This window comes from Macaca nemestrina, chromosome 15 (genome assembly GCF_043159975.1).
Source record: "Macaca nemestrina isolate mMacNem1 chromosome 15, mMacNem.hap1, whole genome shotgun sequence".
In the NCBI taxonomy this organism is placed as follows: Eukaryota; Metazoa; Chordata; class Mammalia; order Primates; family Cercopithecidae; genus Macaca; species Macaca nemestrina.
The window spans coordinates 89,675,210-89,697,393 of NC_092139.1; the positions used below are offsets into that span (position 1 = coordinate 89,675,210).

A 22,184-nucleotide genomic window follows, 5' to 3' on the forward strand; every position below is an offset into this window, starting at 1 on the left:
GGCCCAGCAGCACAGCTCCTGGGCTCCGGCCCCTCCCCTTGCTAGTGAGGAGGTAGGGCAGTTCTGGAAGTACTCTGAAGGCTCAGGCTGTAAGATAGCATATGTGTGCTGGCTGACAACAGAATAGTGGAAATGGAAGGCCCGGAGATGTGAGCAGTTGGCAGAGCCTGGCACAGGGTGTGCTGGTGCCCCACATGCACAACCTCTAAGCCTCCCAGCCCGAAGGGGGTCCCCACCACACAGATGAGGAAACTCGGGTTTCAGGAAAAGTCCCTGCGGCAAAGTGGGGGGTCTTCTGACCTGGAGGTCCCGCCGCTGCCCAGGGGAATGGGCAGGGCTGGGAAGCAGCCACCCTTGCCATTACTGCGGGTCACCCCACCCCCTCCACACTGCACACATAGGGAAACCAGGAAGGGCAGACAGGACTGCCCAGGCAAGGTGGCAAGGCCGAACCGCTGCGGGAGGCAGGGAGCAGCATGCTCAGCTGTTTCTGGCAGGTTCAGAGCAAGGGCTTTTCAGGCCATTAGGGCCTGAGCTAGGGCTTTAGCGGCAGCCTGTTATCTTGTTTAAACAGCCCTTGCTGTTTGAAGTGCCAGGCTTGGCTGGTGCTGTTACTATGAGCACTGCAATTGTCACCAGGCATAGTTGCAGGGAGGAGGGGGCTACCGGCAAGCAGAGGCTCTGACTTCTGGACTCGGCCGGAACACACCCCTGCCCTGGCCCCCATCCCAGAGGAGCCCCATCTGTCACTGGCCTGGGACCTACAAGCCTGAGTACTCTGTAAAATGAGCCCCTCCCAAGCTGCCCGTGCCCTCCTGAGCTGCCTGCATGGGCAGCTGAGCAGCCCTGTGCGGATGGGCAGCCCTGTGCGGTGGCTTTTCTCATCCCCAGGGAAAAGTCGAGGGCCTCATGAAAACCCAGGGCCTGAGAGTGTCTGAGGGCAGGAGTTGTGGCCACCCCAGGTTGTCAGTCCCTCCTGTGCCACTCGAGAGTCTCCACTTCAGCCAGGCCAGTCCTGTGAACTGGGGGCCTCTGTCTGCAGGTGGCAGCAGCTGGGGTGTAGGGAGCAGAAGCTGGGGCAGGAGCAGGGGTCCCAAGCACAGTGTTCCAGCAAGAAGCACCGGAACCCACCGAGGGAGCGCAACAGTGGAGTTGGGTCTTGGGGCCTCTGCACACAGAACCCCAGGGGGTTGGCCACAGGGTGTGAAGATAAAACCCACAGCTTCATTCACCAGAATACAGGATCAGATAGTTCCTGCTTATTTTAAAGCCAGAAGAGCACCTACTTATCAAATGCCTCTTCAATCTGTTCTGCCAGATTGACCCATTGACTGATGAAGCCACAGTGAGGAAGGACACAGGCCAGCTGTCGCTGGAGGGCCAGCCTAGGGCAGGGCCTGCTGCGGGGGAGGGAGGCCCAGCCTGAACCCCTTCAGAGCCTCCTACAGGTGCCCATCACTCACCCCAGCCACACTCTAGGCATCCACAGAAGTGGCGGGTCTGAGTGTGAGGCCTGTGCCCGCTACCCTGACCCAGCCCATCTGTGGGCCAGGAGCAGGTGCATCTGTGCAGAAGGGTGGGGCCAGGGGCACGCGGGTGGGGAGCAACCAGGCAATCCCAACCCCTGCCCCCATGCACAGCTGCCACGCTAAACACCTGCAGCATGCGCCATCTGGCCCTGCCTGCCATCCGCCCCATGCTGGGCAGAGCTGGGTAGAGCAGTCCCCAAGCAGAGAGCACTGTGCTCATAGGCAGACCATGGGCAATGAGAACAGGGGCCAATGGTGCTAAAAGCTGTGCAGCAAATTAAAAGGGTTGGGGTTGTGACTAGGGCTTACTTCAGGTGAAGGAGTCTGGTAGCTGACTAGCTACACAAACCCAAGAGCAACCCATGCAGGGTAGCACAGCAAAGGCCTTGAGGCGACAGAGACAGGAGCAGGAGTCAGGAGATGAGCTGGGAGGGGCCTGGATTACACATCCTGCCATGGAAGGTACTGGAGGGTTTGTACAGGGGGCAGCCCCAGAGCAGAAGCAGGTAGGTGGATCCTGAGGAGACATGACCGTGGTGGAATGGGAAGGAGATTGCCCAGAGGTGCCCTCATGGGACAGAACGCAGAGCCATAGCCCAGAACGGGCCCTCTGCATGCTATGGAGTAGGGCCCCAGCTTCCTGCCTGGTCGGCTGTGTCATGGCCTAGGACCTTTCTTCCCAGGCGGGAGTCATCTCCACCTGTTCCCTGGCTGGCACAGCCTGGTGTTGGCCACCCCAAGTGTTAGCATTCTCTGCCTGCTAGAGAGGTGGGGTCCCTCTCTGGGGACTCCGTACTCTGAAGTCAGGATTTTGCTATGCTCTTTTCTGTCCTTTGAGGCAGGAGAGTGCTGTGCATGCTGCAGGAGCTTAGGAATTGTCTGAGGGTGACCAGTGGGGGTCCAGAGGAAAGGTGCTAGGAAGACATGGAGGCTTCCAGGGGAGGCTGGGCCTGAAGTTCAGCTCCATATCTGATGTGTCATCTTAGGAAGAGCAGTGTCTTCATGAGGCCTGGACAGTGCCTGGGTGGGAGATAGTGGGCTCCAGCCTCCTTGGAAGACCTGTTGACCATGTTTCTCTTGTGATGCACTTCACTGTCACCCAGAATAACTGCTGTCTCACCACTACCAGGACCCGAGCCTCTAGGGTAAGGTAGACTTCAAGGAAAACCAAGGCAGCCCAAGTGGGCCTGGCAGCAGAGCCAAGGGCAGCCCCACCAGAGCCTGCTGGCACCCAGAGGCCGGGGTGGGCCTGCCATCCCAGGGCCCCGAGCTCTGCCCCCACTCTTTAGGATTGCACCCTGCCTTGTTAAGGGATGAGCTGCTGCTCCTCTCAGGTCTTTTTGGGAGTCCTGAATCTGAAGTGAGCCTGGGAGAAAGGGAGTCAGAAGAGGGTTGGGTGCTGAGCCGAGCGAGGGTCTCAAAACCAAGGGGACTCCAGAGCACGGGTACCCAGGGCCTACACTTGGGAGGCCTGTGGCTGGGCCAGGAGACACAAGGATGAAGCAGTGTGGACTTGAGAGCCGTGGAGTGGCGGAGAATGGGTGCCAGGAGCTGAGGTGTTCGAGCTGAAACACAGCCCTCCGTGCAGGCAGGGCCGAGCCTGTGGCCCCCAGCATTTCAGATGCTCACAGAACCACAGGGGCAGCAGGGTTCCGTGTTAAAGGCCAGGCTAGAGGAGTGGAAACAGCTGCTCCAGCCCTGGCAGCTGTGGGAGTGGTGGTTGCCCTGCGAGAGAAGGCTCAGAGCACAGGCAGGCCTTCCGCTGGGAGACAGGACCCAGCAGTTGAGCAGGCACCAGCCCCCCCACCTCCCACTTCCTGAGGCTGGCCGTCAGCACCATGTGCCCTGTGCTGTCCCCGCAGACTGGCTCCAGGGACAGGCAGGAGCTCACTGAGTCATTAACCCTCATTAATCCAATTCTCCAATCTGTCAAGGTAGCATTGAGGTTTGCGGGAGGAAGAGGGAAGCACTAACCAGATTGGACTGTAAGTGACCCTGGTCATCCAGCTCTGTCCCCAGACACCTCCCCATTTCCTGAGGCCAGTAGCAGTGGGAGGATGAACAGGCCTGAGGGATGGTTCGGGCTGTCTGGTGCTCTCCTTGGGGCAAGGGTAGTGGGCCAGGCAGAGGAGCTTAGGCAAGCCGGGTAACCCCTCTGAGCCCCACTTTCCACACCTAGAATGAAAATGTTTCAAGCCTCGTGAGCCCAGGAGCCTCTCACAGCCACTTCTCGGAGGTGAACAGAACTGGAGGGCATCACGGCAGCCGCCACACAAGAGGAAGTCTAGACTGACAAGGCCACAGGGTGACAAGGGCGAGCCATGTTCTGGGGCCCTCCCTCCAGTGCCCCTTCAGTAACAAGGATGCCTCCCCTCCCACCAGGAGGCCTACCCCAGCCATGGTGCTCCAGCAAGGAACAGGTCACCAGAGGTCCTCCCCTCTCCCCTGCCCACTGCCCTGTCTCTCAGGGCACAGCAAGCCAGGCCCCTGTGGGGGCACACCGGCCCCAGCTCAAGGGTCAGCAGCTTCACCCGCCACTGGTCTGTGCTATGGTGAGAGACTCTGAGGGTGAGAGTGTCTGCCCTGGTTGTCATGGAAACAGCAGTGCGTCTGCAGAGAGTTCATGCCAAGCTCAGCAGAGGGAGGAAGCAGCTGGCCTGGGAGGCAGCTGTTGTCATTGACTCCTGAGAGCTCAGTGTTGGGAAGGACCCAAGGACCCACCACACTCTGAGGCTGGTGAGCACACAGGGCAACTGAGGCCTCCCTGCCCACCATCTTTCTTTGGGCAGCTGCACCGTGGCCTTGTCTGTCCTCTTGTCCACTTGGGGTCAGCTACGATTCCATCTAGGTGCTGGGTGAACCAAGCACAGGGGCGCTGCCTCAGAGCCACTTGGAATGAGGGGGCAGGATCGCATTGGGATTCCAGCAGGCGATCATCAGTCGCTGGGGAGGCCTGCGCGCCATCCCTGTGAGCGTGAGCAGGAATGACTCATGCCTCCTCCACCACCTGCTCTCACACTGAGCCTCTGCCGGGGAGGGGCCTCACTGTCTGCCTGGTTTTTGTCTGTCTGCCCCTCTGTCTCCCAGTCCCATTACCTGTCGTGCATCCTAAGCTCCTGAGGACAGGGAAGGTGGAGAGTGGCAGAGCCAAAGAGGCTCTCCTGTGACATGGCTGGCTGTGCACCGAGCAGGGGTGCAGCCACAAATCTCCAAGCCCAGGTCAAGGGAGAGAGGCAAGCACCCTGGACTCAGTTCCGCCTAGCGGCAAAGAGAGGCCCAGAAAAGTCTCAAGTGCTTGGGACAGGGCCCCGTCTGCATATGATGTGTTGGGGCCTGGAAACAGAGACATCAAGACAGGCTTCTCTGAGGTCAGTGTTGATGCCAGTGAGGTGAGGCTAATGCCAGTGCCAGCTGCACCAGAGACACCAAAGCACTCCAGGGGTTCCCCAAGGTCACTTTAGTAGAACCGAGTGACCATCTTGGACAAACAGCTTATTTTACTGAGGCAGGAGCTGCGGCCCAGAGCAGAAGTGACATGCCCAGGGTCTCACTGCGGTTTGGTGGGAGAATTAGGTTCCAGAACACAGGACAGCCAGTACCTCCCAGGCCCTTTTCTCAGGGAGCCAGCAGGGCCATGGGCACGCAGCCAGGCTCCACAGGGCACCCAGGTGCCCAACAGAAGCCCCTTTGGACTTAACCCTGTTTGAGACAGCCCTGGTCCCTGACAGTCCTTAGATCCCAGTGGCAGTGGGCAGTGGGGTGTCTGAAACGAAGGTGCTCCTTGTTTCCAAACCAGAGGCGTCTGATCACAGAGCATGTCACTAGGAGCATGTTCTGAGAAGCCAGGGAGCCCGGTCCCAGGTTTCCATCCTTAGACCAGTTCTCTCCTTTGCAGCCTTAGTCTCATCCATAGCAAGACTGGAGCCTTTGGGGTAACCAGAAAAGGACAGGCAATGCCCCTGGCATTCATGCAGGAGGGCCAGAACACAGGCACCCTCAGCCTCCTGTCTTCACCCCGCAGCCCAAAGGAGGGCCGCCTGACCCCTGGACCTCACTTCTCTCCCAGAACCAAGAAAAAGGCTCCCAGCTGCATTTCTGGTTTCTGAGGGACCCTTCTGCTTCCCCAACTGCCACAGCCCCAGGCCCTGCCTGGGGGTCTCTAGAGGAAGCAGAAGAGGGATCCTTCGGCCCCGCTCCCAAGCACAGCAGGCTCTAGGGCCCATTGCTCATCAGGCCATTTGCTCTTTGCCTCCCAAGACCCTTGGGAGGTCCAGGGACCTGGTCACTGGCAATGCCTTCCACCAGGTACGTGGTTGAAGAGGTGCAGGGAGCATGCCAGGGTGTAGCCAGGAGGCCAGATGACCACAACCAGGGGTACAACAGCCCTGGGCACAGCAGGTCTGCGGCCAGGGCAGGAGGACGAGATGGACACTTAGCAGGAGGCTGGGCTGAGCTCCTGGTGGAGTCAGGGTGGGACTGTGGCAGGGAGACCCCCTTCCCCCGCAGGGACAGGGCCACATCCTGAGCAATGGAGCATCAGACAAACACCAGCAGGGTGGGAACTTCAAGTGCTCAAGGTGAGCACAGTGCAACTGCGACCTGCAGACTGGCTGCAATGGGGGGCCTGGCCAGGAGAGTCCAGAGACGGACACCAAGGCCAGATCCTGAAGCACAGAAGACCCTCTGTGGGGATAGGGACCTGACTGCAGGGAGCAAAGTGGCCGATGTGGACCCATCAGGAAGGCAAGGGCCTGGTCTGGGGGCCTCACTGCTCCAGCTGGGCAGAGCTACCCCGTGCTGCGCTGTGCCATGGAACACCAGCCAAGAGACCAGGAGCAGGGAGCGTTTTGATAGGAACATCCAGCTTTCAGGTCTGACACAACCCATTTTACCAGAAGAAGGAGTCCTGCTCTGGGCATAGCACCCCCTCTGCCTGGGACCTCACAGGGCTCACCTCCAGGCTAGCACCCTGGCCCTGTGGCTGACCCTGGCCAGGAAGACACATGTTAGACAGCTGCCTGGACTTGGTACCCTGCTGTGGCTGCAGCTCCCCTGGGAAGAGAGCTGAGTGTTCTCACGTTGGCTAAACTGCATCTTTACAACAGCTGGGGCCCCAGCGCCACCTGGCCCTGTGCCCAGACAAGGCCCTGCTGGTCCCAGCATCCTTCTCTCCCACAGATCTTACCCTGGCTCCCACCCCAGCACTCTGGCCAGCACTGCCTCTCTGTGTCACAGTCCCGTCAGCCCCTCACACACTGACTCCCAGCTGCTGCCACCACCTTAAACTGTCTCCGATAGCCTCCTGCCCATACCCCTTTGGCCTGAGGGTAGATGTAGGCCAAGAGCTTGTACCTACAAGCTTCCCCAAAAGAGAAGTGAACTCAGGAATTCCTGATGAGGATTCCAGGACTGGCTGGGGAAGCACGGGGCTGCAAGCGAATAAGCTATTTTCCTTTGTGACTGATACCATCCTTGGATTTCCTCTGGTGTCTTCACTGTTCTACAGCTGCAGATGCATCTAACACAGGCGCCGGGCACAGGGGGCTGACACCACAGGTTCCTCTACCCGGTGCACCTGCCAGGACCTCGCGCATGACCTGATGGTAGGATCCACTCACCCTCTCCCCACTAGAGCAGTCTCGGAATGCCTGTGTCCCAGACCCCCTCGGCAGCACTCAGGATGGCCCGGACCGGTTGCAGAGGCTCCTGCCCACCAGGCCTATCACACAGGGCTCTGGGAAATGGAGATGGGCAGTCAGTGCCAGCTGAGGGCAGGCACCAGCTATCGATGGAGGCATGTTGGTCACTGTGTCAGCAGTGCCCCATGTCCCTCCAGCCACACCCTGCCCAGTAGACAGGCAGCCCCACCAAGGTGTCCCCAAGCTTCCACCACAAAGCAAGGCCTAGAGGGGTCAGAGACTTGGCCAGTACTTTGTGAAGGGTGACAGCATGAAGCTCATCTCCGTATGAAACCTCTGCCTCAGCCCCTCAGTCAGGGCGCTGCCCTCAGAGCCTGGTACTCGGTGGCCCTGGTCAGGCCTGGTGGCTCAGCTGCAGGCTGGGTGGCCGCAGGGCTGGCCTGTGCATGGTGAATGGAGCGCATTCATGTCCACAGCTTTGCTCCCAGCCCCACAGCTCTGCTCCCAGCATAAAAGCTGAATTCACGGTTCAGATGAACACTCCCGGCTTTTCTACAGTGGGCTGACTTGAGTTTTTCAGCCTGTGACAGAACTGAGGACTTGTTCTACAGATGAGGAAACTGAGGCCCAGGGTGGGACAGACCGTTCCCAGCCCCACCCTTCCCAGCAATGCGGCTGCATCTCCATGCCTCTGCCCCTCCTGCAATGCCTTTCCTTCCCCTCAGCCCCCAGAGGCCCAGTCGAAGTGTCCTGCTCCTGTATCACCCCTCGCCCCCTGCATTCCTGTGGTGTGTCACCTGTCAGGGTCACAGCTGGCCAGCACTGTCTGCAGCAGTGCCAGCTGCATACAGTCACTTGTGCCTGGGTGTGGGGACTAAACTGTCGTGCATATCCCACATCAGCCCTCAGCCTCCTCACGAGGGAAGTATGCTTACATATTCTGTGTGTGTGTGGTTATTTTTTTGGAGGGAGGACAGGTTCAGAACAGCTGGCAGCAGGCAGAGCAGGGGTTTGGACCTGCATTGGTCACTCTGCAGCTGCCACACCAGCTCCAGCATTTCCTCCTGCCTGTTCCCACCCACCTTGTTGAGAGCAAGGCTGTCTGCTTGCCTCCATCCCTCACACGAGAGCACCTGGAGAGCCTCTGCCCAGGGAGGTGAGGAAGGGGAGAGGGCGGTGGGGACTGCCATGAAGGCATCTCAGAAGCTGGCAGGGCTGGGGGTTCCAGGTCATCTGTGTCTCAGGGATCATGCTGGTTCCAGGAGGAGCTGAAACTGTAATGTCACCTGCATTTTATGTGAGGTTTGAGTTGGGCCAGCTGGCCTTGCTCTGTGCTGTGGCCACAGCAAACTGCATGGGGTCCTGTGGCGTAAGGGACCTGGTGGAGAGTGAGTGGACAGGGAGACCAGATGGGTCAGTACGGAGCCTTCCCCAGCCATGTGGCCATGTCACACTGCCACCACCTACCTATTCCCCAACACAGCACAGTCTGGGGGCCCTCACCTGGCTGAGGTATGTGGCGATGCTCTGAGCTGATGGTGTGTGTTCAGCCTGAGTAGGTGTTTGCATGTGGCTGCCGCCAAACCAGTGTGATTTGGGACGGCGTGGATCCAGAGTAGGAAGGTGATGGTCCCACCATCTCTGGGGTGTGTGCAAGGGTCGGGGTTTGGGAAGGGATTGGACTAGACCAGTTTCCCTGAGGACTGCCTACCTGCTGGGAGCTGACATGGGAATCTGGGAGTGCGTCTGGCCTCCTGGAGGGAGTCTTGGGTTGCCCAGAGGGGAGCAAGGAGGAGGCCCAGAACATACCCCTTCCTAGAACAGGAAGGTGGGGTGACCCTGCAGGGCGGCCTGCCACACCTCAGTGACCTCTAAGGCAGAAGGTACATGAAGCAGGCATGAGGCCCTGAGCACTGCTGGCCACCCCCGAAAATGGAGGGGCCCCACCTGAGGTTGGGGGCCAGGGCTCATGTTTCAGCCATTTTGACTGGGTCTTTTTCAGTTTCTTTTCTAAACCTCAGTGTACTTGAAGCACAGTACGTGATTGCTCACTTCAGGAAATTCTGTTCAAGTTTTCACAGCAGAGTTATTCATTCCTTCGTCTATGCAGGGGGAGGGTGGTGGTCATCATCACCCTGATCCCCTGCCCCCTGGGCCCGGTGTGAAGATGACAAGTCAGTGCGGTTGGCTGAGGGCCTGGGCCAGGCCAAGCACACCTGGAAGGTGCCGCACATGTGCCAGATGGGGCCCCAAGGCCTCTGGGATCCCACAGCAAATAAGAAAAACAGTCAGACATGTGCCCGCCTCTGTCATGTGCTCACCATGTGCCCGGGACCGCGTCTGTGTGTGCGTTTGCCTGGGTAAGCCTTGCTTTGTGGAGCTGCCATGACCCCTGTCTCCTCACTGAGGGGCACAGGGCGACAGGCTGCCAGGTGAGGGGTTCAGTGAGTTGTGGGAACCAGGAGTAACTTGGAGGTGAGGCTGGAGGTGCAGAGGGATAAAGACCACCTGGGTCATGAAGGGCTGGCCTGTCCGGCTGAGGGGTCCAGAAGCACAGTGAGGGTACGACACGGCTACGGGTCTGGGGCAGGGCACCTGAGGACATTTGGAGTGCAGGAGGAGGAGCGCTTCAGAGCAGGCCAGTGTCCCTCCCACCTGGCCCAGTCCCTGGTCCCCAGGTGGTCACTGAGCTACCATATGCAGGGCCTTGGTCTTAGCAGGACACCTGTGGTGGCAGGGACAGGAAGGACGCCCCACTCTGGGCTCCTCCTCAGGGAGCTGCAACCACACCACAGGGTGGGCTGCGGTACTCAGGACTGTGGATGTCTGCCAAGGCAGGGTGTAATGGATGAGAGGTCAGAACGTGTGAGGCCCTGGATGAGCCTCTCACCTCCCCACCCCCAGCCCAGACGCTTGTCCCACACAGCTGCCTGGGATGTCATTAGCTGGAAAGCCATGAGTGCCTGATGGGGAAGGGGTGGGGTGTGGGGAGGTGTTTAGGCTCTACAAAGGGATGCTAGCTCCAAAAACAGGCCCCCAGCCCAAAGGCCTCTTAAAATGCAAATATGCCGCACCTGGGAGGGAGACAGGGCCCTGGCTGAGACGAGGAAGCCTGGAGGATGCCTCTGTTCCCTCCCACCGCAGGCCCATGAGCTTTCAGACCAGCAGGAGGCTGATGCTGGAATATGCGCGCACCTGCTGGGGGACCTGTGCGCCTCAGCTCCAAAGTGCAGGAGCCAGACTCCAGTATGCATGTCAGGTCCTGTCCAGCTGGGATGCAGGAAGCCAAAGGCAGCCCCCCCATGACCCAGCACCGAGGGCCAGACCTGTTACCCAGGAACGTTGGTAACTGGAAGAGCTCAGCCTGGTACTTGGGGCTGTTCTGTGCCCCACAAACAGAGGGACCGACTGCAAGGAGACTGGCCTGATGGGGAATGAGAGAGGGGCTGGGCCAGAGGTGCCGACATGGTATGTTTTAAGTAAGGTCCAGGTGGCTGCAGGTGGGATGGAAATGCATCCAGCATTCATCGCGTTGGCCATTGCATCGCCAGGCTAAGAGGCCACAGGAGCCCCCCAAAGAGCCAGGCTGACCTGGGCCCTGTGGCCCGCAAAGAGGCGTTGCTGGCTGAACCCCCATCTGCAAAGTCAAGACCTCTCCTGCTCTGTCCCACTGAGCTGGCCCTGCATTTGGGTAGCCTTCCCTCAGCTGCCTCATGCTGGGACAGAGGGAAGCGGGTCTTCCAATGAGACCTCGCAGGTGAGAGGACGTCCCAGTGCCAAGGCGAAGCACAGTGGGTGTGGCATGGAGAGGGCCCACTGGGGTGCCAGTGGTAGCCACAGGGCAAGGCCCAGCAGCTCTGGGTTCTTCCTGTGTCAGCACCTTTGTACCTTCTCACAACAGTCCCAGCATTGTACAGATGAGGAAACTGAGGTCCAGAGAAAAGAAATGACTTGTCCAAGGTGCAGCACGCACTGGCAGTGAGTAAACTCCAGACCCCATGTTCATGGCCAGGGACACCTGCCCCTTTGTGTCACCAGGAGAATCTTGGTGGAGAATCAAGAGTGAGGGACCTCGCCCTCCCAATTAACCAGGCGCAGGCTCCTCTCCGCTCCCTACCTTGCCCTGGCCACTGGCCTGGGAATGTACTTCCAGGTGCTGGACCTGGTCTGGCCAGCAGCCTGGCAGCCATGTTCAGGGTAAATACCCCAGACCGGCAGGCCAGCAAGCTGGAAGCCCCTTAGGGATGGGCTGTCAGGTCCCCTGCTGTGGTGAGAAAACCACCACTTGGGGCAGAGTCCCTTCCACAATGGTAAGTCTATTTGGACCTGTCTGAGGAGGAGCTCTCTTCTCACAAATGGCCAGGAAATGACTTGCACACCACCCCAGGGACTGCATCCAGCTGCCTGGTGGCTGACACGCCTTGTTACAAATCACCTCACCATTCCCCAATGCCAAGCAGTGAGATTCCCACTGTTGCACAAGCTTCTCATGGGAACGGTCTGCTCCGTGTTATTCATGTAAATAAATGTGCAGACAAACCCCAGCCTCCTAGAAGGTGCCATCTTGCTGGTAAGCAGGCCCTGGAGAGAGCGGGATGGGCACTGGAGCCCTGGGCTGGCATCACAGCAGTGAATGGTGGGAGTGTTTCCACCTCCCTCCCCCACCTCCCCCCCCCACCTCCCCCACGGCTGCCTTGGCAGCCACAGAAGTGAAGGTAAGGAGGACTTCTTGCCAGAAGAGGATGCTGTGGCAGTTGGAAAATGCCAGGCTCTCAGCTGCACCCTGGAGAGTCAGCCCCTGTTGAGGCCTTGGGCCCCATGTGTGAAGTGGAGAGCCCTCCCCCTGGCCATGGGGTCATAGTTGGCAGAGGCAGCTCCTCTGAATCCAGGGTTTGTCAGGCTGATGGGGGAAGTCACTGCAGGACAAGGGGGTGATGCACTACGGTGGGGCAGGGTCACGTGACTCCAAAGCTGCATCCAGCTTTGCCCCAGTGGCCCAGGAGCCACAGGTGGGCTGCACCAGGACAATGTGGAGGCCAAAACCCCACACAGGCCAGGAGAGGCCAGGAAGGAGAACGGAGCCACATCCATCCAGGGCAGGAGGATCCAGGGGAGCCCACAAAGGCCAGATGAGTGCAGGAGGCACAGCCAGTCATGTTTTACAGGGTGAGCAGAGCACGGACAGGTCAGAGGGCTGCGAGGCCAGGCCCTGGAGGCCAGCAGAAGGCATGCTGGGGCTTCATCCCTCCTATATGCGTGCTCGAGTCACAGTTTCCAGAGCTACAGCCTCAAACAGACAGCTCTGTTTTCAGTGATTGTGATTTGAGTGTCAGGATGCCGCTTTGCCCACCTGTCTGCACTCTAGGCTGCAAGAGTGCAGGCACCGTTGTGACACAGGCACCCAAGGTCACCAGGCAAGCACCAGGGGCCAGGCTGGGTACTAGGTCAGAGGACAAGACTGGGCTCCTGGCCTTGCACCACATTTCCCCACTGCCTGCTCTGCAGTTGATCTTTCATACCCAAATATGAGGCTCTTCTCTGGGTTTGGCTTCCTCTCATCAACTTCAGTGGGTCAGAGTCCTGACTTTGTAACCGTCTGTGGTTCTTCAGCCTACCCCTGTGTCTTGTCCCCCATCTCTTAAGAGCTGCAGGCCTTTGGTCTAGGGACAAACGCAGGATGCAGCTCCTGCCTCACTTGCTGGTCCATCAGCACCACACTGCTAGCACCACACTGTCCCACGCTGGGCCTTCTGACCTCTATAGCCTTCCTGTTCTATAAAGATTCCAGGATGGGCACCCACCCACCTCCTAGTAGGGTGGAGCCCATGTGCAGCGAAGGCTCAGCCTGCGTCAGGGACGCTGGGACGGAGTGAGGTGGCAAGCTCAGGTGCTTCCCACGCTCTGAAGCTTCCTGTCTGAGCCCGGAAGTGAGGCATGTGGTTGGTGCCTCCTGCAGGCTTTCCTGACTCCTGCCAGACAGGGCCCAGTCAAGAAACGAGACGAGGGAACCAAGCCACTACACAGAAATTTTGTTATTATTTGAGGTCCATCATCTCCTGGGTGCCCACTAAATATTAGTCAGTATGGTTCCCATGGTTTGTCTCAAGGAACAGAGGAAACCAGGAAGCCTGAGCCTGAAATGCCTGCAAAGCAAGGGGAGCCCTGGGCATGAGCAGGGGCCTCAGCTGAGGGAAGGGCCCACACTCAGGAGATGTGTGTCTGTCCTGATGAGGCTGTCGCAGTGGCGGAATCCTCATGAGAGTGTACTGTGAGGCACCGTGCCCACCTCCAGCTGCCTTGTGAGATAAGAACCTGAGTTTCTATGACCTCTAAGTCAGGAACGGGAGGCTCAAAGAGGTGTCCAGGGTCCCCAAGGTCCACTGAGAGGCATCAGTAGGGAAGCAGTTTAGACAGCATGGAAGGGGCTCCTGGTGCATTGGGACAGCTTGACTCACTCCAGGACTCATGGGGGCCACAGTCAGGAGTGTTTCATGGTGTTGGGCAAGAAGAGTGGCTGGGTTGGCCTTGGAGAGAGGGGGTCCACGTGGTCTATCGCCCGCCCCCCACTGCTGCCAGCTGAGTTCTTCTCACACATAGGTGCCCTGCAGAGGACCAGTCTGGTTTAGATCTGAGGCTTCAGATGGCCAGTACACGTGCACTGTTTCCACGTCAGTGAGGTGGCCCTCCTGCTCCTCCTCTTCCCTAAATTCCACTGCCTGCCCGGGAGGTGCTGGGCTAAGCTGGGTATTAAAACCATCTCAACTGTCATCCCCAAGTGACCCATCAGGGCTCACAGAGGCAGACCCAGGCCTAGCCCCAACTCTGTGCTTATCCACTCACCCTTGAACTCCCCCGCAAGGTCCATACCCTGCTGGTGACCAGATCATACCCTTCCCAACCCTGGAGGAAGTCCCCTACCCCAAAAGGACCCTGCCATCCCTGCCTGGCTGTATTCCTGCAGCCCCAGGACTCCCACCTCAAGCTCCATCACCTGGCATGAGAGCTGATGTGGACTCAGGGCGTGCTCAGCAAGTGTTTGCTCAGTAAATTAATAAGAAGTGCTAATGGTCGTATCTGTTATTTAACTGATGCAAAATTTGGGGTCAGAAGCGTGGCCCCCAATTACAGCATCATTTCTATGAGAAATGACAGCCCCGTTACCACAGTCCTCTATGATGTGGCTTCCAGGAATCCATTAGAGCTAATTACTCCCTCAGCAGAATGTGACATTCCTAGACCACCACTTATCTCACATTTGGGAACGTGCAGCCAGGTTCACTGCGGAGGTGCTGGCTCCTCTGCGCTGCTGGGGATGAGATCTTGTGTGTTGCTTGTCTCTGCAGAAAGGCCAGCACCCCCCATACCCTGACCTGAGGCTGCTCACTCTTCAGTACTCCTGTTATCCCTAAGCTCATTCTAAAGAAAGAGCAAGATTGGTTTGAAAAAACAGTCTTCCAGGTGGAGTGCAGGGTTCCAGGGTAATGACAGGTATCTCTGGGTATCCTTCCTGTCTCTGCACAGATGCTGCCAGAGCTGTTCCTCAGAGAACCCAGGGGCCCTGGAGAGCAGGGTTTCTGTGCAGCATCCTCCTGGGCACCCCTGCCCTCAGGCAGCCTCCTTTGGGTCCAGCCTGCAGGAGCAGCAAGCCCGAGCACCTGATTGTGGGGCTTGGAGCACATATCCTGCCTCTCTGAGCCTCAGTTTCTTCATATATAAAACAGGAGTGGGAACATGTGAGAACAGGCTGGCAGCTCACGTCCAGCTGTGGTTACCAGCGTCATTGTCACTGCAGTCATTGGTGATGCTGTTGCTTTGTGCCTGAGTCATCACCACCAGCTGCAGTTACCACTTGCATGACCATGGTCACTGGTGATGTAGTCTAGTCAGAAAAGCTCCTTTTTTTTTTTTTTTTTTTTTGGAGTCTTGCTGTGTCGCCCAGGCTGGAGTACAGTGGGGCAATCTTGGCTCACTGCAACCTCCACCTCCCGGGTTCAACTGATTCTCCTGCCTCAGCCTGCCGAGGAGCTAGGACTACAGGTGCCTGCCACCACGCCCAGCTTTTTTTTTTTTTTTTTTTTTTTTTTTTGTATTTTTAGTAGAGATGGGGTTTCACTATGTTGGCCAGGCTGATCTTGAACTCCTGACTTCATGATCCACCCGCTTCGGCCTCCCAAAGTGCTGGGATTACAGGTGTGAGCCACGGCGCCCAGCCAGAAAAGTTCTTAAATCCAAAGCGTCAGATCTAAGCCAGACTGGTTCCAGATGTTGGATGCTTTGCTCATTGAATTTATCTTAGAAGCAGGGGTAGCTTTTGCCAGCAGCAATTCCAGGTAGTTACTCCTTCTAGAAGTTAGAATGTATTCATTTTGCAGGGAAGTGGTGAACTGGGGAGTCAGACAAGAGCATCATGCTTCTTAAAATCCCAGACCCCTGACTGTAACACATGGAAGTTTCTCAGAAGAGAATTTAGGAGCCGCCAGGCACCACGCTCCATTGTGGTCGCTGCCACGTCCTGGGCCACCACACTCCTGCACGTATTGAGAGCTCTGTCCAGGATGCCAGGGTCTTGCCTGGGCAGAGAGGCAGTGCCAGATGCCCCACAGCAGCTGGTGGGAGTGCCCGCAGCTGGAGGGTAGGGGAGGAGCCTGCCCCCTGGCTGGTGTTTACTTCCCAGCTCTCAAGAACTGGAGACATTGGTTATGGAAGTGAAGGCTGCTCCCTCACAGACTTCCTAGTGTCCGATGGTACCACATGGAAAGATCAGAGTTTTGAAGGACTGGGCCACAACCCAGATAGGGCACAAGGCTGCCAACGCCTGCATTAAGGGAGCTGTGACGTGATGGGGGCTTCTGTAGAAGATGGCCTGCCTTGTGCAGGTGTGGGGCAGCCTGTGGATGGGCAGTGGGAAGACTGGGGGGTCCTCGGACCTGGAAGTGCCCAGGGGTTTAGGAAGCTGTGCTTGGCACACCTGTAGCCCCAAAGCTATATGTTGAGGTCACTGGCACCCAGAGGAGAGACCCAAAAGGGGCAAGAGAACATCTTCCAAGCACTTGCCACAGGCAAGGAGGGTGGTGCCGGCTATTTCAGTGGGAGATGGGTGAAGACATTTAACCTGAGCCTCCCCAGCAGAAGGAGGTGCCATTGCAGGGACCAGCCTTGGGCTGGAGACCCTGGCAAGGGCTTCCTCTGCCAGGGTTGTGGGCCTAAGGTCTGTTTCTGCCTGCTGCGGGCCTGATTAATGCCAGTAATTTCCTTTCCCCAGAGTCGGATGGCAGAGAGCTTGCGCCTCTTTGACTCTATCTGCAACAACAACTGGTTCATCAACACCTCACTCATCCTCTTCCTGAACAAGAAGGACCTGCTGGCAGAGAAGATCCGCCGCATCCCGCTCACCATCTGCTTCCCCGAGTACAAGGGCCAGAACACGTACGAGGAGGCCGCCGTCTACATCCAGCGGCAGTTTGAAGACCTGAACCGCAACAAGGAGACCAAGGAGATCTACTCCCACTTCACCTGCGCCACCGACACCAGTAACATCCAGTTTGTCTTTGACGCGGTGACAGACGTCATCATACAGAACAATCTCAAGTACATTGGCCTTTGCTGAGGAGCCAGGCCTGGGCCCGCCTGCCTATGGTGAAACCTATGGGGTGTCATGCCCCAATGCGTGCTAGAGAGGCCCAACCCAGGGGCAAAAAACAGGGGGCCTAAAGAATGTCCCCGCCCCTTGGCCTCTGCCTCCTTGGCCCCACATTTCTGCAAACATAAATATATATGGATAGATTGCTAGGTAGATAGACACATACACATACACACACATCTGGAGATGGCAAAATCCTCTAAAATGTCGAGGTCTCTTGAAGACTTGAGAAGCTGTCACAAGGTCACTACGAGCCCATCCTGCCCCTTCACTTTGCCTTCCTGAGTTGGCCCCACTCCACTTGGGGGGTCTGCATTGGATTGTTGGGGATAGGCAGCAGGGCTGAGGCCAGGTAGGCCAGCTGCGCCCCTGTCACCTGGAGGAGGGCCAGCTCACTGCCCAAGCTCTGGCCTAGGGACCTTGCCGCTGACCAAGAGGGAGGACCAGTGCAGGGTCTGTGCACCTTCCCTGCTGGCCTGCACACAGCTGCTCAGCACCACTTTCATTCTGGACCCGGGACCTTAGGAACCAGGTGACAGCACTAACCAGACCTCCAGCCACTCACAGCTCTTTTTAAACAGCTTCAAAATATGCAGCAAAAACCAACACAACAAAACGAGTGGCACGATTTATTTCAAACTAGGCCAGCTGGGATTCCAGCTTTTCTTCTACTAGTCTGATGTTTTATAAATCAAAACCTAGTTTTCCTTCTCTGACATTCTTTTTTTTTTTTTTTTTTTTTTTTGGCCAAATCTCGTGGTGTTTCGCAGAAAAAAATTTCAAATGCGGTTGAGTATTCTTTTTTAAATGCAGATTTTCAAAACATATTTTTTTTTTCAGGTGGTCTTTTTTGTGTCTGGCTTGCTGAGTGTAAAAGTTGTTATCTGGACGATTCTGTCTCTCTGCTCCAAAGAAATTCTGAAGTGAGTGGCAGTCCTGCGCCAGCCTCGCGGGACACGTGTTGTACATAAGCCTCTGCAGTGTCCTCTTGTTAATGGTGCAGTTTTCTGCTTTGTTTTTATTTAAGAAAATAAACACAACGTATTTAAAGAAGGTTCTTTCACCTGGGAGCAAATGAACAATAGCTAAGTGTCTTGGTATTTAAAGAGTAAATTATTTGTGGCTTTGCTGAGTGAAGGAAGGGGAGAAAGAGGTGGCACCCCTGGTCCCGGCATGCCCGCGCCTGAGACTGGCTGGGAATGCTCTGACCCCTGTGAAGGCACAGCCAGCGTTGTGGCCTGAGGGAGGCCCTGCTGGGACCCTGATCTGGGCCTTCCTGTCCCAGGGCCTGTGGGCAACTGTGTGGAAAGGACCTTCGCCAAGGGCCGTGTGTAAATACAAACTGTGCCATGGGGAGGAGAGGCACCACCGGAACCCTTGCTGGGTCTCCCTCCCTCTCTCCGTGCAGTAGCTGTGTGTCTGAGGTCAGTGCACAGAATCACAGCCAAGGACGTGAAGAGATGTACAGGGGAACGAGAAGCCGGTGATTGGATGAAAGTCAAAGGTTGTCTACTTTAAGAAAATAAAATACCCTGAATGGAGCCCAGCATTGTCCTGGTGTGCTATGTGTGTGGCTGACCTGTGGCTGGACTTGGTGCCATTTGGGAGGGCAGCCGGGGACACTTCCATTCTGAGGTCCCATATTCCAAACCCCACCCCTATACCTCCATACATTTAGGTAGAGTCATTTTGCAATGAACATCATCAAGAATAAACATCACGAGAGGAAAGAAACTGCAAAGAGGGGAAACCTGCCAGGTCCATGCATTCCTGGTGTGGAGGTTTGTGGGTGATGATAACTCCTGCCCCTCCCGCTGCTCCCAAGACCCCACCCAACACTGACCCAGGCTGTGCCATACCCTGGCCCCCTCCCACCATGTGGACACCTTGGCCAAGGTCAGAGTCATCCTGCAGAGTGGAAGAGGTGCCCTGAGGGCCTGGAGGGTGCTTGTGCCCCCAGTAGTGTAGGGCAAACCTTGTAGGGTTGTGGGGAGGAGGGGTCCCTGAGCATGCAGTGCTTGCTGACTGGCTTGTGTGGTTAGAGGTATCTAGATATAGTGGAAAAGTGCTGATCAGAAGTCAACGGAATGCATTCACCAAGGGTCTGCTGCGAACCAGACACGGAGTCGAGCTCCTTACTAATGATTTTATGTAACACCCCACCTCGGCAGGTTGCCAGAGGTGCCCATTTTACAGACGAGGAAAGGTGCCTGAGGCCAGGGAGCAGTCAAGCCAGGATTCACCAGGCCAGGGAGCTGTCCTGCTCCCCCTGGAGCTGATCTTTCCTGCTGCCGGGGTCCTCGCCTGGATCGGCACCTGCACAGGACAGAAACCTACAGGGAGCAGCACAGAACCACCCTGCAGCCTCCTCAAAGCAGGACCTCAAGCAAAGTGGGGGGTCGGCAGGCACACACACACATGCACACACACAAGCACATGCACACGTACGCAGATACACACGCAGCCTTGGCACTGTCACCGCCCCATCCCCACTCCTAAGCCCACGCAGGGACTCCCTTCACACCTTCCTACGTCACCAAACAGCCAGAACCCAAAGGGGCTTTTGTTTCTGAAGAAATAACGTGTGACTTAAAATCGTTGAGACTTATTTTGTGCTTTTAATGCCAACTGTGAAAAGAGCAGTAATTTCACTGTGAGCATCTTTAATCTAAAAATACATGGCTAAAGGGAGAAAGGGATTGAGCCTCGCTTCCTAATGTGTGCAAAGATCAGAGGAGGCCTTCCCTGGAGCGTGGTTTCTCCTGGTTCCCAGAACCTCGTCAGGAGTCTCCAGTTCCCCCGTAGGCTGCAGAGAAACCTCGGGCGCGGTCGGCCTCTCTGGCTCTGTCCTTCCCTACAGTTCACCTGCACTGGTTCTCCTCCTGAACCTGCCTTGTTCCGCTCTTGCTCCCAACGATCCCTTTGCCTGACATGTCCTTCCCCATCCTCTCAGCTCAAAGTCACCTGGGCGGCTTCTTAGAAGTCTCCTCCTTCCCCACATTCCATCTGCCAGGGCTCCAGGGTGGAGTGGGAAGGGGTGTTGGAAACTCCATTGAGCAGCTCAAGGCCGGCACCTCTGATCCACCTCGTCCCTCCAAACAATGCCCCACAGAGAAGGTGCATGCTGAGCTGGGAGGGTCCAGGAGTCTTAGCCCAGGGGAGGTAAGCACCAGGACGCACCAAGGGAGCTGGTGAGAGGAGGCTACAGCAGGTGGCAGGGTGCCTGAAGGGGAGGGTCTGGGGATGGCTGGACCGGCCCTGCCCTCTGCAGGTGACTAACCCCGCCTTGTTCTACTTCACGCAGCTCCAGACTCCTTTCCCAGGACCCACCATCATGTGGCTTCCTGTGGGATATTGCCATCCTCACCTATAGCCCATGTGGTCACCTGGTTTGCAATGGGTCAACAACAGTGGTCACGATAATCCCAGCTCTCCTCTGTGACGGCTCACTGCGGGGGCACACTCATGGGAGGCCAAGATGCTTGATTCCATTCTACAGAAGTGGAAGCAGAGACCCTGAGAGGCGATGACTTATCAGTATCACACAGTGTGTGACAAGTGACCCCCCCAGGCCAGGACCTGAGGGGCTTTACTCTGTCCACATTCCCCAGATCCCCACAGCGGCCACAGGCCCTGGCACCCTACTTCCAACATCGGCGATCCAGAACAAATGGGTCCATCTGGCTCAGGGACAGTGCCAGGAAGGGCTGCACTGCACCATGAAGACTTGGGGCAACACTGAGACTAGACTTTGCCATGGACACTCACCTCACCCAGATGAGCCCGACGAGAGGGGGAGGCCTGGCAGTCCGGGAACCAAGAGGCCAGAGTGTCCCTATCGGTGACCATCATTCCTGCTAAGTCTAGGAATCGGGTACAACTACCCACCAAAGACTGTCAGGCCGAGGGTGTGCCTGGGGTCCTGGTGCACCCTGCCCTGAGGGCAGGCAAGACAGAAAAGGGCCTGCTCCTCTAGGGCAGCTGGCCTCCACCCCTCAGCCTGTGGCATCAAGGGCAGGAGGAGGAGGGGGCTGCTCTGGACCCATCAAAGGATGCTGTGTGTCCACGGGTGGCTGCTGAGGAGGGACGGTGCAGTGGTGGCCCGCCCAAGGCCACTAGCCTGGGATGAGGTGCACCGCTCACTGCAGCAGGAGCACCTACTTTGCTTCTCCAGCAGCCCACATGCTGGGGTTCAGATGAGATTTGGGTGCATTCTGGGTGATACGGCTGTAGACCCCAGATTTCTGCCTAGCCTAGATGCTATGACTCCAGGGATGTCCCCTGCACTCCCAAATGACTTGGATTAAACTGCATCCAGACATTTCCCCCACGGCACCCTCCCACTCCTAAGCCCAGTTCTGCTCCTTTCCGAGGTCAAGGAGCCAATTTCCACAGGCAGGGCCCAGGTGCATCCTTGCTGCCTCCCTCCTCCTCCCAGGCTGGTGCTCTCCCCTGGGCTGGGAGGGTCATCTGTCTCCACCCCCAGGCTGCACACATGTGGAGTCAGGGTCAAACAGGCCCCATCATGCTGCTGCTAAAGCTGGGCTGGGGTCTCAGAGCCTGGCACAAGGAGAGGGTGACTGGAGGCAGGGCCAAAACAGACTCACAGGTGTGCCCATTCAGAACCGGTGGGATGGTAGAGGGATACTTCCGGGGGCCCTGAGCTGTTCAACTGCACCCCAAATCTGGTTAGAGAAGAATTGTCAATTTCAGCCACAGAACTCTCTCTCCCACAAAATGAAACCTGTTTTCTCATGGGGTTAGACAGGCTACGGAGCAGAAGCGGACCCTGTGCGTCACTCAGGGCCCAGCTGGCAGGGAGCCTGGGCTGGCAGCCTGTGTGTGGCATCTGCCTCTACAATCCTAGTTTCTCCTCTCCTGACACGGCACCACCACGGGGCATGAGAAGCCAGCCTGGAAGGAACTTAGAGAATGCGGAGCCACCGCTACCTGTGGCTGAGCGTGGCACCGTGGACCCAGGGCCCCTGCAGGGCCAGGGCCCACCTGGGACGATCCTCAGTCCTGGGGTGCCCCCTCCTGGTTACTCTGGGAAATCATGCAAGTCAGACCTGGCCAGAGCAAAGACTCTGAAACCATTCTCCCACAGACACCCATGACTCAGGGGAAGAGACGGAGGCACAGTGGCCAGAACAGAGCAGGGGCCCAACACATACTGTCAAATGAATGAATGAATGAGCAAGCAGGTAAGTGAACCGTAGCAAGAAGACAACCAACCAGTGATCCTTTAAGATATGACATAAAACCTACTAAACAACCAATATTTCTTGAGCGCTACCCATATGCCAGGTGTCCTGCCAGGTGCAGAGGGTGCCATGGTGAAAACAGCCTTCCAGTGTGGCCACTGATAGGAAACCA

The 22,184-nt window shown here is 57.2% G+C and overlaps 2 protein-coding genes across 4 annotated transcripts in view; one reads left to right on the forward strand and one right to left on the reverse strand.

Moving 5' to 3' along the window:
* Nucleotides 1–18,349, forward strand: part of LOC105498503 (G protein subunit alpha z) — a 54,165-nt gene extending 35,816 nt beyond the window's left edge. For both annotated transcript variants that reach the window (XM_011770672.2, XM_011770674.3), the window contains exon 3: nucleotides 16,431–18,349. In XM_011770672.2, coding sequence (XP_011768974.1) covers nucleotides 16,431–16,775 — 345 coding nt within the window. In that variant the 3' untranslated portion in view covers nucleotides 16,776–18,349. The remainder of the gene's footprint in view (nucleotides 1–16,430) is intronic.
* The window catches only part of LOC105482157 (radial spoke head 14 homolog), an 83,400-nt gene that overhangs the window by 47,765 nt on the left and 13,451 nt on the right, over nucleotides 1–22,184 (reverse strand). The gene's annotated exons all lie outside the window — the stretch shown is intronic.